This window comes from Pseudorca crassidens, chromosome 10 (assembly GCF_039906515.1).
Source record: "Pseudorca crassidens isolate mPseCra1 chromosome 10, mPseCra1.hap1, whole genome shotgun sequence".
Classification (NCBI taxonomy): Eukaryota; Metazoa; Chordata; class Mammalia; order Artiodactyla; family Delphinidae; genus Pseudorca; species Pseudorca crassidens.
In genome coordinates, this window is record NC_090305.1 from 31,213,763 (window position 1) to 31,237,228 (window position 23,466).

Sequence of the window (23,466 nt, forward strand, 5' to 3'; positions counted from 1 at the left end):
TACACATATCCCCATATCTCCTCCTTCTTGCGTCTCCCTCCCTATCCTACCCCTCTAGGTGGTCACAAAGCACCGAGCTGATCACCCTGTGCTATGCGGCTGCTTCCCACTAGCTATCTGTTTTACGTTTGGTAGTGTATATATGCCCATGCCACTCTCTCACTTCGTCCCAGCTTACCCTTCCCCCTCCCTGTGTCCTCAAGTCCATTCTCTACATCTGTGTCTTTATTCCTGCCCCTAGATTCTTCATAACCATTTTTTTTTTAGGTTCCATATATATATGTTAGCATATGGTATTTGTTTTTCTCTTTCTGACTTACTTCACTCTGTATGACAGACTCTAGGTCCATCCACCTCACTACAAATAACTCAATTTTGTTTCTTTTATGGCTGAGTAATATTCCATTGGATATACGTGCCACATCTTCTTTATCCATTCATCTTTCAGTGGACACTTAGGTCGCTCCCATGTCCTGGCTATTGTAAATAGAGCTGCAATGAACATTGTGGTACCTGACTCTTTTTGAATTATGGTTTTCTCAGGGTATATGCCCAGTAGTGGGACTGCTGGGTCGTATCTACCTTGCATTTTTGAAGGACGTAGGGTTCCATCTTCTCTATGCTGTCTGCTTTCTTAGGATGTACTGTATGAATATTGTTGGAAAGTTGTACCTTTTTATGTCTGATGTGAATGAATCTTTTAAGAATATCCTGGTTTGGGTTTTAATAGCAAACCTAAAATTTTCTCTGCCTACCAAATTATCGGTAAATTTTTTTTCTTTTCTTATGTCGACTGCTATCCACCTTATTCATCCCCACACAGTATCTTATGCTGGCAGAGTGCTTGGTAGCTCCTCAAGTGCCTGCCCCACATCATTTCATCTCATCTTCACAGTGACCTATGAGTGTAACAAGATCTGTACTATATCACCTTCTTGAGCCCATTTTAATAAATAACCTTTTTAATTCTTGAGTGGAATATGGGACTGACGTCTGAGCCTCGGAAACCTGATTCTCGTTTAGTTTTACATATACTACAGGAAATTTGATAAATACTGTGTACAACATTGATTGGTTTGCCTGTGTAAGCAGTGTTTGGATACAAAATTTGAATAAGGGCTACTTTCTCTGACAGACTAAGGGGGAAGTATATACAAATTACCTCCGCTCATCATATGATAAAAGCATAGGGCACAGTGGAAATGGATAGAGATCAGTCTCTTCTATGCGTTAGTAACCGCATTGCTTTAATCCCACTTTGCAACTCTCTTTGGCTTTCAAATGTATCTGGAACTATTGGATAGGATACTGGAATAGTTAACTGTATCACCTGTGCCACACTCATACAGATAGTTGGATTGGTTGCCGTTTCCACTGGTATAACTAAGAGGATTTTCCTTTGAAAATTGACTCCCATCTGCCTCTCACCAAGTTGTACTATTTCTCCTTGCATTCTTCTTTTTTATTTCTTCTCTCATTGATGCAAGTGCTTAATTATGGATCCAGAAGTAAAGTACACCTAGGTTTAAATACTAGAATCAGAAAGGGAAAGCCAAAAGGCTTTTCATTGTTCACATCTGTTCAGTTCCCACTTGAAGAACTTGAGGATCAGAAAGATCAGCTATTCTGTTCAAAAGTATAGTTTCAAAAATATATGCACACTAACACATGCATTGTATTTCATGGTGAGTTGATTCCACAAGAGAATTTTTTAGAGAAACTATTAGTTCTCTATCAAAAGAAGTCCATATAGTTTTCCCCGTTAAATTTAGGTAGAGTTACTTTCTTAAAACTTGTAAGAAAGTGGTTCTAGTGATATATACACATGTGTATATGAGTGTGTATATACATACAAATAATATATGTATGTATATATGTGTGTGTGTGTGTGTATATATATACACACACACACACACACACACACACACACACATATAACTTATCCACACAAATTATTTACATTCTAAATTTGTTTATGGTAAAATCATAAGTGCTAAGTGATAGTCCAATAGTAGCCTAGAAGTTATAAACTTTTTTATGATGAACCTGAAATTTAATTTCTCATTTCTAAATAAATGTAGATAGCCTTTATTCAGGGCTTACTATATGCCACATGATATAATCTCCCTTAAACATCAAACTGTAGGCATTTTTAAAAACTTTATGAGAGGAAAGAAGTTAAGATGGTTTTGGAAAATTTTTTAAAGTAATGATTTTTTAAAGCTTCTTTATTAAACTACTTATGAAATCAATTTGTATAGTGCCTTACATGGAGATAATCTGTTGAGTTAGTTAGATCTTAAAATGGAGGCGATAATCTAAATTCTCTGGAACTCTCTTCAGCATACACAGTACTGACAGAGAAAACCAAACTTTAACTGAGTTTCATAGCAGACCCTTGCCCTCCTTGTGCATGGATGAGGTTCTGAGACCCAGCATGGGTGCAGTTCTAAAATTCTGAAGTTGGCACTTTATCCATATCTTTTCTCAACAAAAAGACAAAATTATAAAATTGCTTTTGTCAAAGTAAGGGTGATAGTAACAGAGATAAAATTAGAAATCAGTTTTCCTCATGCCTCATGATTATTGTTTAACATTATTCTTTCCATTTGGTAATTTTTCCAGTCATTACATTGGTCTGTGTGTGGTCTGGTGTAATTCAGTGCTTTTAATACCCTGATCTAAACATGAAGATTTAGGACAAGACCTGTGTTTATTCCTAAACATTCTAGGGTGAAATGAAACCAGGTTATCATGTGAAAAATTAGGTAGCATTCTGAAGGAAAGGAATTAACTGAGTCTTATATTTGTTATTTTTTTGTCCTTTGGAGAAATAAGTAGTGGCTGCAGTTCTTTTGGTAGATGCCTTTTTAGAAGTGTGAACAGAAGGGAACATGGAAGGAGGCACAAAGATGCCAAGAAATAAGCAGAGAAAAAAAAGAGACATTATTAATTGTAGATAAAGAAAGTATACATTTTGTAGGCTACCAGAAATTATGCTTCTAAAATTTTAAGAAATGGAAATGAAATGTACATACTTGTACATGTAAACTATTGTTTTTCAGTTATTGACTAATGGAAAGATAGCTGTATATAACATGAACAAATTGAAGATCTGCTACCATCTTTGTACAATTTTAATTGTATTTTAGTTTAAATAGTTAAGTAGCAGTTCAGTTTTAATAGTTAAATAGTAAATAAATTTTAAATAGTATTAACTGTAGTTAGTTAATAGCATAGTATTTATAGTATAGTATAGTATTTAAGGTATAGTATAGTATAATATTTAAATTATAGTCTAGTTTATTATTTTAATTTCAGCCTTAAAAAATTTTCAAAATATCCTTTTGCTTTCAAAACTTGATGTGTTTAGACTTGAAAACTGCTTATGAATAACTTATATGCAAAATAGTTTAAAAGAAAACTTTCAAATGGTTGTTGTTCTCCCACTTCCACATTTAAATAAGAATAACCAAAGAATTAGTTTCTTCTCAGGGGTGCTGTTCTCATTGGACATTTTTTAAGCATTGCAGGCTTATATTGATTGTGGCTTGGTCATTCTTTAAAATGCATATATAAATAAATATGAATTATTTGAGTCATGAGATACTGATAATTATAGCCTTATCATATTTTTAAAAACTTGACTAACTGTGTTTGACTTACGATTCTAAAAAGAAGAGTTAAAATGAAATTCTAAAAAGTTAGGCACATCTTTTATCAATTTATATACTTGTTTATGTTTCAAATGTCTAAGACAGTGGAAGACTAGTCACCAAAAAGAATAAGGAGATCATATGATAGGAAAAGACTAAGTCAAATATCTTACATTTATAGTATTCTGAATGTTGACTGTATTTAGTTACAAATCCCTTTCCTTTCAAACATTTGCTGAGTTCTCAATCCTTAAGCTGTGTCTGCAAGAAGCAACTGACTTGAATGTTTTGATCCAAACCTTTTTTTTGGCAACCATTTATTTGCCAGCAATGAAAATGTTTTGAAAGGCAAATAAATGTTTTTGTGGGTAGATTTTCTATGCAATGTAAAACTTCATTAAGCCTTACATACCTTCCTGTATTCCGAATAAGAAATTAATCTTGGAGAGAAAGATGAATGGCTTGATGTTAAGCATTTATTAATTAGTACCAGTTTTGTGTACCCGAACATCTCTCACAGGTTTGTTGTGAGGGTTAAATGAGATGATGTATAGGAGGCAGGAAGCACAGGATAGTACATTCAGTAAATGTCAGCACACAAAAAGGAGCAACAGCTTCTGTTTAAACATAGGTGATTCACTGCTTATCTCCAAACCTTCTCAAAACCCTACTAAATGACAGCAAAATAATTTTTAAAAGCATAAATCTATGAAGATCAAGAAAATGGGAGATTAAATAGCAGATGAGACATATCAAATAATTATGGAAGTTTAAAAGTGGGTAGAAACGCTTAAAGGTTTAACAGATTTGAGAAAAATGAAACCTTGGAACCTAGAAAAAAATCAGCATTCAGGATACCTCTGAAGAAACAGGAGCACTGGTAGAAAGTAAAGGAGCAGTTTTACTCCAGTGCCCTATCACAACCACATAGGCAGTCAACTACCTCTTTGCCATTCTGACAAAACAATGTAGGTTTACCTCTGGAGAGGTTGAATAGAAAGAACTCCGGTATTAGAGATCGCAGGCACAAAAGACCACTGGCATTTGATTAATAGATATTCTGAAAAAAAATCCAGAAAACAGAAGGAAGGAAATTTTCAGAGTAATCCCAGAAAATTTCCCAGACTTGCTGGACAAGAATATATAGGTTACAGTGTCCGTGTGAGTACCAGGAAAATATATGAAGAAAGAGCCTCACCAACGCATAGCACTGTGAAATTTTAAAGTTTCAGGTATAAAGGGAACAGTAGTAAAAGTTTCTCATGGGGGGGCGGGGTGGGCAGTGGGGGGGAAGTCACCTAAAGGCTTAGGAATCAAAAAAAAAAAAAAAAAAGACACCTGTCTTCTCAACAGCAACATTTTAAGCTAGAAGACAATGGAGCAATGTCTTTAAATTTCTGAAGGAAAATTATTTCTAATCTCAAATCCTATATCTAGGTAGATTATAAATTGAATATAAACGTGGCATAAATGAATTTTCAGACATACAGGATCTTTAAAACTTTATTATCCATGCACCCTTTCTCAGGAACCTATCAGAGGTATTTTTCAGGCTGCAGCCCACCACTGGAGGAAGGAGATAGATAACTGCAGTTTGAATTCATTTTACTTATCTGCCTGTTTAAAAAAATTGATCAATATTCTTCAGAGGAGCATAGCAGAATCCAGAGTCCTTACAATGTATCATTTATAATATCTCAGATAAAATCACAGATTATCCTTAAAATATGAAGTAACAGGGAAGCATGACTCAGCCAAGAGAAAAGACAAAATGGTGATTGACTCTAAGATGACCCAGGTACTGAAATAGCAGACAGGGACTTTATAAAGCAAATATTATAGCTACGCTCGAAAACAAAATGAGAAACATCCAGGGAATGTGCTCTACCAAAATAAAGGAAGTAAATTAAGAACAAAATGGGATCAAGAAGACAAAAATCCAAAATGTAATTGTTGATGAGAGTCTGGCAGACTCCAGATGAGTCTCTGGGGAAAAACAAAAACAATGAAATTGAAAGAAATCCTTACATGTTTCAAATCTTTTAAATAATGTAGATGAAATAGTGTTAGATTCACAATAAATAAAGCAAAAAAGAAAAGGAAATTCTGAACTACAAAAAATTTTTTTTTAATTTATAAATAGAAATTTGATCATGGTGGCCAAGCTGTAACAGTGTTTATGCAGTCATAATAATGTAAACACTAGATACTAAGTTAACAAAAAATTTCATTTTTAAAATAATATCAAGAGGGGAGGAAGGAAATGGTAAATATGAGACATCTGTGAACACTAAATCTTCATCTTTCGTAGTAAAAAGTCAATGGATAGTATTTAAAGCTGAAAAATAAAATAGCCTTGTAAGCGTATTTCAAATGTGGAGGTAAATAACAGAAGAACAAGTTAGAAAAGTTGAAAGTATTTTCCTTCGGAAGTAGAATTACAGATTGGAAAGAAGTATGGCTAGGTATTTCTGTCTGTCGTTATAAAACTTAGAGTATTGTTTGACTTTTTAATGTTATATACATTTTAACTTAGATAATAATTTTTTTTTGCGGTACGCGGGCCTCTCACGGTTGTGGCGGAGCACAGGCTCCAGATGCGCAGGCTCAGCGGCCATGGCTCACGGGCCCAGCCGCTCCGCGGCATGTGGGATCTTCCCGGACTGGGGCACGAACCCATTCCCCTGCATCAGCAGGCGGACTCTCAACCACTGCGCCACCAGGGAAGCCCTCTTTTTATTAAATAAATTTATTTATTTATGGCTGCATTGGGTCTTCGTTGCTGTGCGCGGGTTCTCACTGTGGTGGCTTCTATTGTTGCGGAGCACGGGCTCTAGGCGCGTGGGCTTCAGTAGCTGTGGCTTGAAGGCTCTAGGGCACAGGTTCAGTAGTTGTGGCACACGGGCTTAGTTGCTCCACGGCATGTGGGATCTTCCTGGACCAGGGATCGAACCTGTGTCTCCTGCACTGGCAGGCGGATTCTTAACCACTGCGCCACCAGGGAAGTTCTTAACTTAGATAATAATTTTAAAATTAGAATTAAATGTTTATAATGCACATAACACAGTTCCTATACTGCCTAAGAATAAATTAGGTACTTAATAAATTATTACTACTAAGACTTTTTATTAACTCTCCTTCTAGTCATTAAAATCATTGCTTATCCATTTCAAATGGAAAAGAATACATAAGGCTACAAATCTAGGGAAGTTATTTGAAGTATCTGAAGTTATGTAGTTACTTAGTGGCCAGAACTGGAGTCCAGATTTCCTATCTCTTAATTCTTTCAGTCACAACATGGAGGATTCAGAGAGGGTCTTTGAGGTTATCCGTGGCTGACAAATATGGTTGCAAGCAGAGCTGTTCTTTCCTAGCCTAACCTCATATCTGGCCTGATAACCAGTGTGTGATAGACAAATGGATAGAAAGACAAATAAATCTTAGGCCAAGTGATAACCTACCCTAAGATTTTGCCTCTTCATCACATAGCTTTTAACAATTCCTATATGTACTATGTATTCATTTACTATTTATTCTCAGAAAGGAAGGATCCAGAGATTTAGCCAGAATCCAAAGCAAAGAGGTGCAATAGAGGTGTGGTTAAAATGAAACACCTTCAGGATGCTAATGATTGGGAAATCATTGAATTGATTTTGCTGTACTTTTGAAACCTTTTAGAACTTTAGAGAAATCTTTCTGCTGAATTTACATGGGCCCCAGCCAATTTGCAGGGGTTATTGACTTCATCTAGCTCAATTTATTTATATTATAGATGGGAAAACTGAAAACAGTCAAGGGGAAGTGGATTGCCAACATTTACCAAACATTTATAAACTGCCTGTTGGGGGAATGGTGGTCCTGGACCTAGAGATATTATTCAGACGGAAGTTGGGAGGCAAGAGCGTTAGGTATCTAACTGGTTGAGGCAGATAAAGACCCATAGGATACGTGCGTGTGTGTGTGTGTGTGTGTGTGTGTGTGTGTGTGTGTGTGTGTGTGTGTACAGATAGATAGATTTATTATAAGGAACTGGCTCGCATGGCTTTGAATGCTGAGAATCCCGAGTTCTGTAGTTGGCAAGCCAGAGACTCAGGAGAGACAGAAGGTAGTTCGAGCCCAGATCCAAAAACCTGAAAACTAAGAGACGGTTTAGTCCAAGTCAAAAGGCTGGAAAGGTCTATGTCCCAGTTCAAGGCAGTCAGGCAGAAGGACTTCCCTCTTATTCAGCCTTTTTGTTCCATTCACCTCTTCAGTTGATTGGTTGAGGCCCACTAACACTAGCAGGGGCTGGCGGTGGGGAGTGGCAATCTGCTTTACCCAGCCTAGGGATTCAAATCTTCATCTCATCCAGAAATACCTTCACAGTCACACTCAGAATTAACATTTGACCAAATGTCTGGGCACCCTGTAACCCAGTCAAGCTGACATATAAAATTAACTGTCACAGGTACACAAAGGCTTAAGATAGAACTGAAATTATTGGAGCTTAAATGTAGAATAATGACAGAAAAACAAGAAATATAATGAAGAGGATGAAGGTATACGGAAAAAAAAATCTTTGAGTCAGTCAGTCTTTAAAGACCACACTGAACTCAGTACACTGAATTATCATAGATCCTGGAGCAAGAATTGTGGCCATTATAATTGAAGAAGATCATGTTAACACTTAATCTAGGGTACATCACCATTTGGAGACATTGAAATTTAGAAAGCAGTAAGCAAAACGCCCCAGAGGCCTACATCCAGATGAATACTGTGGAAGTAGAGAGCAAATTCAAGACCCTGAGCCAATTAAACCAACAAAATCAACAGAAGTTGGTGAAAATAAAATAGAGAAAAAAAACTTGTTCGATTGTTAGTGTCATTGATAGAAATGAGAAATTGGGAAGAGATTTATTTGTGGGCTGAAAGATGTAAAGTTTAAAGTGTACCTTTTATGCTCAACCTGCAAATAAAGTATCATAAAATATTTAAAATGCAAACATGATGAGTGTTAATATGCTAGGGGAAATTTTTTTCTTTGAAACAGTTGTTACAAGTATAATATTTTTAATTTACTTTGAAAAATAGAAATAATATTTATCAGAAACAAATCAATGCTGTAAAAGTGTTCCTATTGTATAATAATGCTTTTAGCAAAATATTTTACTGTTACAAATAAATCTCTATAAAGTTACCTATCATCATACCTTTATCCATATAGTTAAGAAAATTTGTATACCCATTCAACCAGTAATTGGTCTTAAAGGATTCCTCTGCTATGTCAATTCTTGCATATTTTATAAATGCAATTAAATGTATACTACTTTCATTGTAATAAAAAAATCATAAAATCTACTATCATTTCATGTCATTTTAGTTACTGCCAGAAATACTTGACTTGCTGCAGTGAATAATGAAGTACAACTTCCGTTTATTTTCAGGGATTAAAAACATTGAGGGGTTTCTTACAGTATATTGATAGAATCAACTTTTTTTATTTTGAACACTGAAGGAATTAGAAATATTTCTTGATTTTGGTTTCCTGGTTCTAGTATTGTTTTCACGCTGAGTGCACTGGTCCTGAGCTCAGCCTCCTGTGGAACTGGACTGCCAAGCTGCTAACTTGCTTTTTAAGCTTACGTTGTTAAAGAGAAGTTTCTTTAGTCTCTTTGGTAATTGTAGACAAAAGTTCTAGAAGTTAGCCAGTGGGCAATACACACTGTAGTGTGATCACTGTAATTAGTTAAGAAGCTCGCCCTCCTCACTTTGTAGAGAAGAGGAGGTGAGAGTGTGGAGGAGATGATTTTGGAGTGTGGGACACGTCGGGGCCAGATGGGCTTGTGGTGCAGTAACACAATGATAACTTTCAGCCCTGAGGACTCACTACGTGGGAGTCCAAGGCATCCTGGAGAGTGCCAGCAGTGCCAGTGCTAGTGAGGGCACTAGGTTGGGTGAGGGAAATTAGTAAATAAGGTAGATGAAAGCTAAAGATAAAGTTTTCCTGCTAATTATGACAACTTAACTGTGATCCAGATCTCTACAATAGTTGTGTACTGGTTTCGAAAAGGTGTTTTAAAATGGCTAACTCTTCTATGTGTTTATTTTCCATTTTCTTCTTTTTTTTCCGACTGAATGTGTTTATACACTGACATTTTGGAGAGTGTTATAAATACAGATTATTCACATGTGTTGTGGATAAACAGTTGATCTATTGGGAAGACAATTTAGGGAGGTACACTCATCCTGGTCCTTTCTTAACATGAGTAAAATTACTTGTATCTGTATAGTATTTTAGAGTTTTCAAATCATCACCATCCTCCATTTAAGAAAATAAAAAGTTACTGGACAGTGCGGCCTCCTGGTTCTCTGTGTCCAGACAAATGGATACTGAGCCCATATTCTTCTCCACATTGATTATGTGTATTTTATTCTGTCATAGAAATGTTTTTGTTTGAAAAAACACATGTACACATATTTCCCTGACATTCTTCGAGTTTTTAGAAAAATATGTTCACATTTTTCCCACTGAAAACTTAGTTTCTTTCTGGGTAGATACATCATCTTTTGAAAAACCTTTCCCCCAAGATTTCTTTTTAAATGGTTCACAGTTAAATTTAAATTTCTATATTTAGGTAGAATTATGTTTATATACCAACCACCAGTATCCAGGAAATTCAGTGGTAAGGCTGACACATAGGGAGTTTATAGTCTATTTTGTAGTCTGTGTATTTAGACAAGGTTTGAAGCTTACTTAGCAAAATCTCTTGACCATTCAGAATTTCTTTAGTACAAATGCACTATTTGATTTCTTATACTTGCTAAGATAACAGTGTGTCATTTTTTAAAGATTAGTTCTTAGGAATATGTGTTAGATTTATTCCTTTCAAAGAAAGATGCATTCAAGAACAGCTTTTATATGTAAATATTTTTATAATATTGGATAGAGTTGGTTTGGTGCAATCACCATGGTTTGATCAAATTTGGAAGAAGTTACAGGCACATTTTTGCAGTGTTTTCTCCAGCATCTTTATTTTTTTCAGCTGGATGTATTTTATGTTCCTTCTAACTAATCAAAATAAGAAACTGATTTTGCCTGTGCCAAAAAATAGAACTATCATTTTTCACATTCTTTTATTTTCCAGGTCATTTTCAAGTAAGATTGTGTTTCTAGGACTTCTGAATCCCAGAAAACTCTCAACTTTGTAGATATAAGTGCCCAGATGAACATTTCAGGGGGAATCTAACTTTTCATGCAGTATGTTTTGTGTTGTGCATTCCAGATACAGTTAACTTTTTGTGTGTATGTGATTAGTGTGGAAAGAAATTAATGCAGTCCAGTATTATGATTTATGGACTGAATCCTTTGCCCACTGAAGACTTGCCAAAACTAAAACTATTTTTTTTCCTTTGGATATTAGAAACAGCTACTGTTTTTGTTGATCTTTTAAAGTTCTGAATGGGCCTATTTCAAATCATACCAGCATGGGAGCTCAGATTAATAATATACTTATTCAACTAGTGATACTGAGTGAAACCATTGCTCACATGGATATGAGGATAAAATTTCATAAAATTATTTTCAGGTGCATTAATGCATTTCTGGAAGCTGCATATGATTTTTCTTTTGCATGAAAGAAGTCAAGGATTTCTCTTTATTGTATCAGTTACAGGTAGGCGTATAAGTTAATTTAATTGCAATTTTTTTATACCTTAAAACATAAGACATTTTGCTTTCAAAAGCAGTACTGTGATTGCTGGATTATTCCCAAAGGTTTTTAACTCTTAGAATGTTTATCTCTCTTGAGACATCATGACTGTAGTATATTTAATTTAGATTATTGAGAAAAATTTCCTTTGTTGTTAGTTGCAGCAAGCTGCTGAAGTTTCTCAGCTCCGGGGAGCAAGGGTAATCTCTGCTGAAGATCTTCTGTTTTTGATACGCAAAGATAAGGTAATATAAAATAATTTCATCATATTGAAATGCCAAGCTTGGTGATTAATTACACTTATGTAAGGAAGCTACCCTTGTTTTATAGCTTTCACATTGGAATCATAACTGTTGAACTAATATTTGAGTCCTCATAGTTTGCATAAGAAAATGGTTTACTACAAAAGAATTTATTTTTTATTTTTACATGGACAAGGGCACTTATATAAAAGTATGCTGACAACGAATTCTCACTTATCCTTAAATATATATTTAGACATTTTCATTGCTACATAATGTTCACTAGATATTGACCAGGTGCTTTGTTTTGGTAACTGGGATATAACTAAGTGGCATATTTATTTTTCTTCTAATTTTATACAGGCTTTCATAGAATAGTTTTTTCACTTGAAATACAAAGTTTTTTCTGTGACACTGGTTAAAAGGAAAAAAGCAAATCAATCAAGATGAATATTGTATAAGATAAATATACACCATAATATCTAGGTTTTTTAATAGTTAAAGATCTATCTTTCTTACTCTTTGAACTCTGGCATTAAAATATTTATGCTGGTATTTACACGTATAATTTTGTCATAACTATCTTCCAAGAGTAGCTAGTTTGAAAATATTTTGTGACATTTTGCATGTTTTTAATAAAATTTTCATCTGAAAGTTACATGTGGAAAAACTAACTGAATAACCACAGCATGTTATGGTAGACTCTAACCCAAGTGAGCACGCGGTGCTTAGTTCCTAATGTTCCATCTTTCATTTCTCCATTGTTTTCCCCTGGCATTTTAATTACATTTACCCATTTTTGTATGTTTGTGGCTCTGGTTTTTATCAGAAGGCATCCCATCTGACCTTCTGGATATCCTGGTTAACATTCTTTCTGTGATACCCAGTTACTTTATATCTGTGAAAGCTTTCCTTCTGACTGACTGGAGATTGACTAAACTTGGATGCCTAAACTTCTTTTCCTTCTGCAGTGGGATTCAGAGATCTACAAATTGCACCTCGACCAGTCTACCATTAAATTTTATAAATTTTTAGTTCATTAACTCTTATATGGTATGAGGACTATAAAGAGAAAAGAAATGTATTCACTATCAAGAAGCTATAATCTGGTTTAGGAAATCTGTATGATTTAGTTGAAGAGGCATTTTGAGACTCACAGCATTTTAAGGTTGTGTGATTAGATTGGAGAGGCTGTAGGATTTGTTGAAGTGGAGGTTTCTGCCTAGGGTGAGACTCATGCAGCTGTATGCAGCTATATGTAGAATGGAACTAACCAGGATGCAGGCTCAGTAATCAAGGCAAACTGTGATTAGTATGATGGCTCTGAAAGTGGATGGGAAGGAAGAATTCAGAGAGATGGTGAAGAGTAAGAATGTTCAGGATTTAGGGACTTCATTAGGAAGACGGGGAAGTAGGCACCATATAGCAGTGGTGCTGTGAGGAAAGAGCCTGAAGGTGCCGTTGGCAGGAACAGGGACCTTGAGCCAAGATCCTTTACGAAGGCAGCTGGAGGGCAGTGGAGTTCGCATCAGTACTTTACAGAATATGTCCAGTCAGTTTTTCTTTTCCATCGACAGAGGTAAACAAGCCAGCACAAAAAATAGTCCACATTGACACTTTTTCCTGCCTTTCAGGGAAGTCAAAGTTTTAAATCCTATGGAAACTTCAGGAATACACACTGATTGTCAAAACCCTTCTATTGTCTAGAAGGACTGTTAATCAGAACCTTTTTAGCAACCAAGAGCCTAGCTGTAATATGATAGTTGCCAGTATTCTCATCTTTCTCCTCAAAATAATAATTTTATTTATATGCTGGTGTGTTCCAAACAGAATTTAAAGTAGTTTACATGACTGTAATATAAGACAAAATAAAATCTAAAGTACTGAATTTTCAGGAATCAGAGGAAAGAGAAAAAAAGGATAGCAAACACCTATATACAGGTATATGTTTTTTCTCTTAATAATGCTTGTTTATATTCAAGCAGAAGTCATTGACTGCCTATTGTGTTTTCCATACTGCACTAGGCAGCTTCACTCATTTTCTCATTTATTCCTCACACTAGTCCTCTAAGGTAAGTACTTTACTTACTTTGTAAATAAGGAAACTGGGGTTCAGAGGTCATGTTCTACTTCTGGTCCTGCTATAAGCTTCAGTTGTGAGACTATCTTTAACCTCGGTTTCCCTATATATAAAAAGGAGATGATTATATTTGTCTGTATCTCAGGGCTATTGAAAATTTCAAATAGAATGCATGTAAAAGAGCTTTGTAAAATACAATTTATTTCAGCTGTCATTAGGAATCTTAAACATGAAGACCAGGAACCAGTAATAATCCATTCTACATGTAAGCATACAACAGATGACGAAGTATTATCAGTTACTTTTAGAGTTAAACAGTATTACAGTCTTCTAATAAACCTAAAGAAAGCCATCATTAAGACTCAACTATCATTCATCAGCTTTGAGTTTCATAAAAATATGTTTCTCAGATTACAGAATGTTTTCCAGAAATATAAAACATAAACCAACTCTTCTAAATAAAAGAAAAGATTCTCAGAGAATAAAAAAACAATAAAAAGGAGAGTGCTTGGCTTTTTAAAGCAGTTGTTACAAACACCTTGTCTAGCTGTTTGTAAATCATTTTAAAAAATAAAATTTGGTTCTGAATGTGTACAAAATTCCATAAAGTCAGTATTTGCAGCATAGTGTGGAAAGTTTATCACAATCTTCAGAAGGAATTTAACCAAAAAAACCCCAAAAACAAAAATCATTGTGATTCTGGAGTATCTGGATACCTGCAAATGAAAAGTCCTTTTAAAAATGCTAGCGTTGGGGCTTCCCTGGTGGCGCAGTGGTTGACAGTCCGCCTGCTGATGCAGGGGACGCGGGTTCGTGCCCCGGTCTGGGAAGATCCCACATGCCGCAGAGCGGCTGGGCCCGTGAGCCATGGCCGCTGAGCCTGCGCGTCCGGAGCCTGTGCTCCGCAACGGGAGAGGCCACAACAGTGAGAGGCCCACGTACCGCAAAAAAAAATAAAATAAAATAAAAAAATGCTAGTGTTGTAGCTTTTATGTTTAATTTGATGACTAAATTTTGTATTCACAGTACTATGCTGAGAATTGCTATATCCCCCCCACAGTGATCCTGGGGTACACGTTATTAAATTTAGTTATCATAATAGTCTTTAATCAATAAAGCGAATGTATGTGTAAGGTTTTTTATTTACTTATTTCATATTTTTAATAGAAAAAACTTAGAAGACTGCTAAAATACATGTTTTTCCGAGACTACAAATCAAAGATCGTCAAAGGCATCGACGAGGATGATCTTCTGGAAGGTAACTTAAAGCACTAAACTAAAACCAGTACAACAACACATGTATGCTGATGACACATTTATACAATGTCAATGTAGATATTCCCATCAGAGTAGAATATATGTACTTCTGTTAAATAATGTAGTTTAGAAACTGTGCAGATATTTATATACTTGGCAGTTAAATCTTGTATTTTCCAATTATGTGACTTCAGAGTAATCTGGCATTTTAATTCTTTTTTTAATAAAATGACCTGCTTTACACCAGAGTGTCATGAAACTAAGAAAATTGTGTTGATTTAAAACATAATTGATTTTAGCAAGCATAATTTTTCTGTCCTGAATGGAGGGAGCCAGAACTATTATATTTTTGAAATTGGCATGTATGTTTTTTTGTTAATTTATTATACAAAGTATCTGATACGTTTTATAATGTAAAGTCACCTCATTTTAATGTGTTATTTCTGTGCTGTTTGAAATCTAACAAAACGTCTGACACAGAATGGGAAATTTTCCTTAGCTGATTTTCCAACTCAATTCCCCATTTTAGGATATTTAAAGAAAATATTTATGTTGCAAAATCAAATAGTGATAAGCTGAAAATAGATAATTATTAAATAATACTTATTAATCAAAATAAATATGTTGTATTTTTGAAGTAATTCATCTATTTTGTATTGAATATAGTCACTGCATGGTAGTACCCTTTGCTGGTAGATACACTGCTAAAGTAGCTAAACAAACTACTGTATTCAGAAGAATTCCAGAAAATTGCTCAAAACCAACTGAATCAAAAAACAACAAAAACCAACTGAAGAGTTAACTAACTTTGAAAGAGAACCAGTTCCTTTCATTGATCCTCAACAAGTCAGCAAGTGTAATGGCCATGCCAAAAAAAAATTCTGATCAAATGTCTAATCAGTGTTGTCTATTTAGTATTCCTGCAGTTCTCATAGAATTTAACTCCAAATGAATGTAATGCTTCCCTTTATGGAGAGCATAAAGAATCTAGACTTGGAGCAAAACAGACCTAAATTCCTATTAATCGCAGTTCTCTGCTTTCTTTCTATGTGTCCCTGAGGGTCAGTTTTCTCATTTGTAAGTCATAAATTATACTACTGACCATGAGAGTTCAACATAATGTATGAAAAGCACCTGATACATTCCCACCACTGAATAAGTGATAACTTAATACTATGCTTTGAATACCAAGCTCAGAGTAGTGAGACTAGTATTCAGTTTTACTAACACTGTCATATCAGTTTTATGTCCTCACCTCCTTATTTATTTCAAACCTCTCCTCTTTATCATTTAAATTTTCTAATCTTGTGTGTCTCATATAAAGTTTTAAAATACAGTTGACCCTTGAACAATGCAGGGGTTAGGGGTGCCAACTGTCTGAACAGTCAAATCTGCCTGTAACTTTACAGTTGGCCCTCCATGTATGCGGTTCCACGTCCCCAGATTCAACCAACCTCATAGAGACACGTACTGTAGTACGTATTTAATGAAAAAAATTCATGTGTAAGTGGATATACGCGGTTCAAACCTGTGTTCTTCAAGGATTCACTGTAGTTGATATAATTTGTAAGGTAAAATACTCAGGTAAAATACATCTAATACTGAGATGAGAGTTCTAGAGTGGCCTTGTGAGGAACGTGGTAGACTCTTTTCCCAGTGAAACACATTTAACTGGTGAACATTTTAAAAATAATAGTTTAAAATCTTTAGAAATTGTCCTAAGGGCAGACAGCAAATGGAGGAACATATTCAAAAAAATCTACTAAATCTCATTAAGAACAGTGAGACTCTGTTGTGTTTGAGCCACAATATACTCCCCTCATTTCTCTCCTCCTCTCCCACCCTGCTGCCCCAGATCAAAATGATAGAAGCTTTACTCTGGGCAAATGTGTCCAAGAACCATGGACACCTGCTTCTGTACCTCCCAATCTAGGGTGACAGGTTCACCCCAAGAGGGGCAGGAGATCAGCATCTCTCATCTCCTTCATCTCTGTTGCAGAACCTCTGTGCTAGGCAAGCACAGCTAAAAGGACTGGGCCTTCCTCTCATCTTCTAGTCATAGGGAAGCTCTACCCCAGATGGACCCTGCTTGCCACATCCTGGCTTGCTCACAGGGAATAAGCTTCACACCAGAAGAGACAAGCCTTGAAGACAAGGGGCTACCATCTCTGTCCAGATCCTCACTCTTAGATCCAGGAAAGTCTTTCAGAGAGAAGCTGCTTGCTACTCCCAACCCCAGCTCTAGTACAGAAGTACAAAGATTGATCCTGTAAGAGAGAGCCAGCCCTTAATATCAGAGAGCTCTGCAGCTCTCCCTATAGGGACTGACTATTTGGGAAAGAGCATTTGAAGTTCATGGCTAAGGGTGTTTTAAAACAATGGAGATCCTGGTGGAGGAATTAAGGGGAAGCTGGTCACTCTGTGATACTAGTAACAACAAACAAAACAGTGCACCAGCTAAAAGTTTAACAAAGGAAAGAGATAGCTAAAAAGAGTCTTCCTGGGGTCAGAGCAAAACTTAAAGGCTGGCCAACCTTGACTCTGCAGAGTGACCTGAAATCATTTAGATCAATCTGTGGAGCAATTTATGCACAAGAGTATTATCAAAACAATAGAACTGTCAGCCAGCAGTTAGTGGAAGATAACAGCTGTGTATCATACCAATAGAGTCATACCAGCCAGAAACTTAGTGGAGAGATCAGGAAAAGTGACAGGTAAAGAGAACTTGACTAAAACCACAGTCATCCCTGGTGATTGAGGAGACTGTTCTCACGCTCAAGGCTGTACCCTCTGAGGAACAACATCCAAGGCTGCACACCGAGAGGGAAAGAGACTTTACTGAATTAGCCCAGCCAAGTCACTAAACAAATAAACAACCAAACAAGCAAACAATAACAACAAGCCCCAGGGAGGAGAGGGAATTATTAGCTAGAGTTGCTCCAATATATTACCTAAAATGTCCATTTTCAACAACAACAACAAAATACTGGACATTCAAAGAAACAGATATGTATGATCCATAAAAACAGGAAGAATAAGCAGACAACACAAACTGCCTTCGAGGGGGTCCAGATGTTAGGCTTAGCAGACAGAAACTAGCTATTATAAATGGTGTTCAAAGAACTAAAAGAAACCATGTGCAAATAACAAAAGGAAGGTGTGGTTACTGTGTCTCAAAAATAGAGAATATCGATTAAGAGATAGAAATTATAGAAACAAGTGGAAATTCTGCGGTTGAAAAGTACAATGACTGAGATGAAAAATTCAGTAGAGGGGCTCAATAGTAACTTTGAACTGACAGAAGGAAGAATCAGTGAACTTGAAGACAGATTGTTAAAGATTATATAGTCTAAAGAACAAATAGAAAAAAGAATGAAGAAAAATTAATAGTGTTTCAGAAAAATACGAGCCACCATTAAGTGAACCAGTGTATGCAATGGGACTACAGAAGGGAAGGAAAAAAAGAACAGAAAAAATATTCAAGGAAATAACGACGGAAAACTTCTCAACTTTGGTGAAAATTATTAATCACATCCAAACAGCTCAGCAAGCTCCAAGTAGGATAAACGTATAGCAATCCATACTCAGACACATTCTAGTAGAAATGCTGAAAGACGAAGACAAAAAGAAAATCGTGAAAGGCAAGAGAAAATCACCTCATCAAATAAAGTGGAACCTCAACAATATTAACAGCCGACTTCTCATTAACAATGCAGGTCAGATAGCAGTGGGATGACGTATTCCAAATGCTGAAAAGAAAAACTGTCAACAACAAATATGTCAAGAAACATGTTCAGCAAAACTGTGTTTCAAAAATGAAGGCAAAATAAAGATATTCTCAGATACGCAAAAACTGGAGAATTTTTTTGCTAGCAGACTCATATAAAAAATACTAAAGGAAGTTATTCTGGCTGAAAGCAAGTTGTACCAGACAATAATTTGAATCCACACCTACACACATCACACACACACACACACGCACACGCACACACACACACACACACAACAAAGAGTATCTATAAAGGTAATTATGTAGGTAAATATAAGAGAATATAGAATTGTGTTATTTATTTTCCTTTCTTAATAGATTTAAAACCAATTGTATAAAACAAGATATATAATTGTAATATTGTGTCTATAATATATAGATGTATAATATATTTGATAGTAGCAACATAATTTAGGTGGGTGGTAACAAAGCTGTATTGGAGTAGGGAGTGACAGGCTTTTTTTCACTCTAAGATGTTTGGGTTGTCTTTATTTGGTATAGGAGCACACAATTTGTCACATTAAAAAATAATGTAGCTCTTCCTCACTAATTCACACTGATACTTTTGTGTATTAAACTGTATTAATTACCTTTTGCAATATTACATTCCTTCCTGACTTTTTGCAGTAACTTTCTCAGAGTTATGTTTTGCTTTTAAATAAGTATGGTAGTTTTATCTCTTATGAGAAAAAGAGTAAGATCTCATCCCATAGGTTTCAAATATATTGCCACAGTAGTGTACCTAGTATTTTCTTCTTTTAATTTCATGTCTCAATCCTGATGTTTTTTATTTATGTCTTTGTTTTTATTTACTTTCTTAATTAGGCTTGCTGTAGCAGGATTCTTTTTCCAAATCTGAGAGTCTTTCCTTTTTTTTGTAAGGAATTTTAATCCATTCACACTTATTGTGCTAATTGATCATTTGGTTTTATTCTCTCAATCTTATTCATGACATAAATAGATGATTTAATTCTGCATGACTTATGCTTTTGTTTTGGATACAAGGATTCTCCTTACGAAGATTATTATGAGAGAATTCCAGTTCTGAATTTTATATGCAGTATTCAATACATATGATTGGGGCAGATGTAAACCTATTTAAGAACATTTCTTTTTTCCTTCCCTTATCTTCATGAAGACAAATTGAGTGGCAGTAATAATGCGAACAAAAGACAAAAAATCGCTCAAGACTTTCTCAACTCCATTGACCAAACAGGAGAACTCTTGGCAATGTTTGAAGATGATGAAATTGATGAAGTTAAACAAGAAAGAATGGAGGTATAGTACATGCTTCCCTTTTTAGGGTAATAGAATAACTGCAGTGCATATACTATTTGGTTCTATTCTTATGTTCTTTAAATGTGGTCTGAAATGTCCAAATCAGTGGTTTCATGTCTGAAGGCAGCATTGTGTAGTGGAGTAACCCTGGAAAGGATGTTAAACTCTGCCTTCATAGCTGACTTTGGGAAACAACTTCAGTTTTCTGTTTCTTTGTTTCCTCCTTTGAATATGAGTAGGTTTCCCTAAGCTTCCTTCTGGATCTTACTTTTACTGAAACTATTTTATTCCATAGAAGCTAGTTTATAATTAAATATTTACTTAGTTTTTGTACCAAACCATCCAGTTATCTTTGTGGACAAAGGTAATCCTTACTGCTTTTGCGTTGGCATATAGTGTGAAGAGCTATTTTTCCAGCTGTAGTTGCAGCCTCTGGTTGGACTCACCAGATAAGGTAGGATCCAGGGCAATTCCATGCTTTATACCACTGTAAAACACAGTTAGTGACATGTGTTTGGATTCCCTGGGTATGTTTTAACAATGAATATGAAAATTGTATGCCTTCTATTTACCTTAGCTTTCTATTCATAAAATGGTTTCCTTAAATACTTGTGGAAAAATAAAAGTAGTGATTGATTTCATCTGAGTGCCTTCTAAAATATAAGGCATTATTCTTATCATTCTTATTCTTATAATACTTTTACATGTAAAAAAACAAATCTCCATTTTTCCCCTTCTCTTTAAATTGGTCAAGAGAGGTAATTCCAGAGCTCCGAAAGATCGTGCTAAGTGCTGACTTTATCATAGTCTCTGTGCATGCTAAAAATATAATTATTTCATGTTAAATTTTGGAGGAAGTCCAATAGACATATATGCTTTATAAAATTTAACCACCTTCTTTAAAGAATTAGTATGCTTAGATCATGAACTGTGATCTAAAGGCAATGTTCTTCTTAGGTATCAATTACCTTAGAAATGTGTGGTTATCTTGGTTTGAGGCAACTGCAAATGATTTTAGTTCGCCTTGGGCCAAAAACATGCTAAGTTGTCCAAAGCAGATGATAAACATGTATTTCTGATGTCATTATGGCCTAAACAGGATATGATTGTTTTGTGGCATGGTTTCACTTATGATGCATTACACAGAGAGCAAATATTGTTTATGCTTTATTTTTTAAACATTTTTATATTATACAAACGGGCATTAAGAAAAATTTATTAAAGAAGGACTCTACAGAAAACAGTAGTAAAATTGAACAAGTAGCTTTTCAGTTTTGACAGGAAGATCTCTGTCAACCACGCCTGTTGCCCGGAAGGGCATTTCACAGTCAAGGAGAAGAGAAGAAATGGAGCATGTTGTAACACTGAGCTCATAATAGCAGGCTACTGTAGGCCTGGAAGAGTGATGAGCCAGTAAGGTACAAGTTCAAGTAAATAAAATATTTGGAAGTGCAGGATAGAAAAAGCTTGGGAGCTTATGTGGTTTATATTTCTCTCCCTGTAGTTATATTGTATATTACATAGTGGTAACCAGGATAATAAAATATCAATAGTTGATAAAAATAGTTACAAAAAAGTCAGCTTCACCTATACGATAAAAATTAGATTGGCAGTTTCTCTAAGCTTTGTATCATAACTAAAATCTCTAACCAAGATAACAAAGAGTAGGTTTGAGATTCTGTTCATCCAAATAACAGAGTTTAAACTGGATAAAAAAATGCTGAACTTGTAGACATAACTATAGACAGTAAAAAATGGAACCGTTAAGAGCATAGGCCTTGCCTGCTTCTAATTTGACAGGTTATAGTTTCAAGCGTAAACCACAACTGTGGCAGTCCATATGAAACCACTTTGGACTCACAGACTGCAATCCCTTGCTTTTAAAGTGCAGTAGAATAATCAGTCCTGGCATCACTCAGTGATTTAATTTTCCTCTAAGCATCACTTACAGTTGTAGAAACTTTGTTTACTACCTTCTCCCCTAGAATGTATGAAAATGGTATAGACCTACCAACAAAGCTTGTTATTGGTTTTTTTTTTTCTTTTTTCTTTTTTTTTATTTAAATGTAATTTAGAAGAGAAAAAAATTTATAGACACAAGCTCGCTTGGGACCCTAGATTTTTCTCAAAATATCGAGCAAGCATATGAAAAACTGAGTTCTTTCCCATTGTTTTCAGCTGATTTCTGTGTGTGCCTGGCTTTGTGTTTTACTCATAATTTACTTCATTAAGTATTATGTGATTTGAAATATAAAAAATGTCTGAATTTTTATATCCACTTCTACTTGCTAGTCCATTATCATATTAAGTTAACTAACGCTTACCCCATTTGTTTTTCTCCAGCACCAAATTTTTAACACTTTGGTGTGTGTGTAGTAGAGATCTGTGATCCATGACCTCTGAAGACCCTTCTAAATTATCAAGTAAAGATTAAATAATGTTCAGAATTGCTTTAGTGTATTTGAGGGACTGGGAAAGAGAAGCAGGGAAATGATAAGCATAATACATATAAGTACTCACAACTCCCCTCCACCCACCCCTGAGACCCCCTAAACCCACCCCAGAGTGACCCACGTGTGTTTGCTGTTGATCCTGTTTCTCACATTCTAAGTTTTTGAGATCTAATCAACTAAATGTGACTGTGTCAACCAAAGGCCAAGGAAGGGTCACTAAAGCCTGCAGGTAGCTTTGTGTTTTCTTACCAGAGGACCTGTGGTCACTCACAGAAGAGCTTGCCTAAAACCCTACTGCTCTCCTGTGAAGGAACTTGGAGAAGCTCAAGTTTGTCATTAATCAAGTAAAATATCTGGGCTACTGAACTGCTAGGTTTTGTGAAGAAGATGTAAATAAGGAACGCCTAAAAAAATTGGGTGAGCTCTCTACCTTCTGACTAACCCTCAAACTGGTAAAATAAACAGGAGAACAAAGATTAGAGCTCACCAAAGAGCAGCCTTTAAACAGCGTAGGGTGCTGAAAATCCCCAGTGACTGTTTATCTTGTGTTTTCAAGTTAGAGGCCTAATCCTGGAATCTAGAGAAAAAGCAGAATGGAATACATAAAATGTAAGGCAGCCTAAAAATTGTTTAATTGACTGAAAGTTGAGTAAGATCCCAGGTGGTCATCTGAATCTAACCTGAAGTGACTAGTCATAGATTTTTAAATACAAAGTTTCTCGTAAAGGTTGAATGATCACAGAAATCAGGTATACCATTCAGTTATGCTCCAAGTGTAACAAGCTTATGATCCCTGGGGGTTTTGAGTCCTAGCGTTATAGTTTTTGGAGCTAGGTAGACTGGAACCTCGTTGAGAGAGGTGGCTGACTATAGAAGTTCTCCATCTTCTCCTGTTTATGAAATGTGACAGTTCAGCACTTCCCCTTTTCTATCTGTCATGGTTTTTATAGTTATAAAGTAAAGTAAAATAAAATGCCTTCAAGACTGAGTTGAAATATAATATCTTAGATAAGATTTATCACAAAAAGGCTAATCCCAATAAG

General features: G+C 35.5%; 1 protein-coding gene across 4 annotated transcripts in view; it reads left to right on the plus strand.

The window, feature by feature from the left end:
- The window catches only part of SUPT3H (SPT3 homolog, SAGA and STAGA complex component), a 449,480-nt gene that overhangs the window by 268,535 nt on the left and 157,479 nt on the right, over positions 1-23,466 (plus strand). For all 4 annotated transcript variants that reach the window (XM_067752787.1, XM_067752786.1, XM_067752788.1 and 1 more), the window contains exons 4-6: positions 11,503-11,589; positions 14,834-14,924; positions 19,831-19,970. In XM_067752787.1, coding sequence (XP_067608888.1) covers positions 11,503-11,589; positions 14,834-14,924; positions 19,831-19,970 — 318 coding nt within the window. The remainder of the gene's footprint in view (positions 1-11,502; positions 11,590-14,833; positions 14,925-19,830; positions 19,971-23,466) is intronic.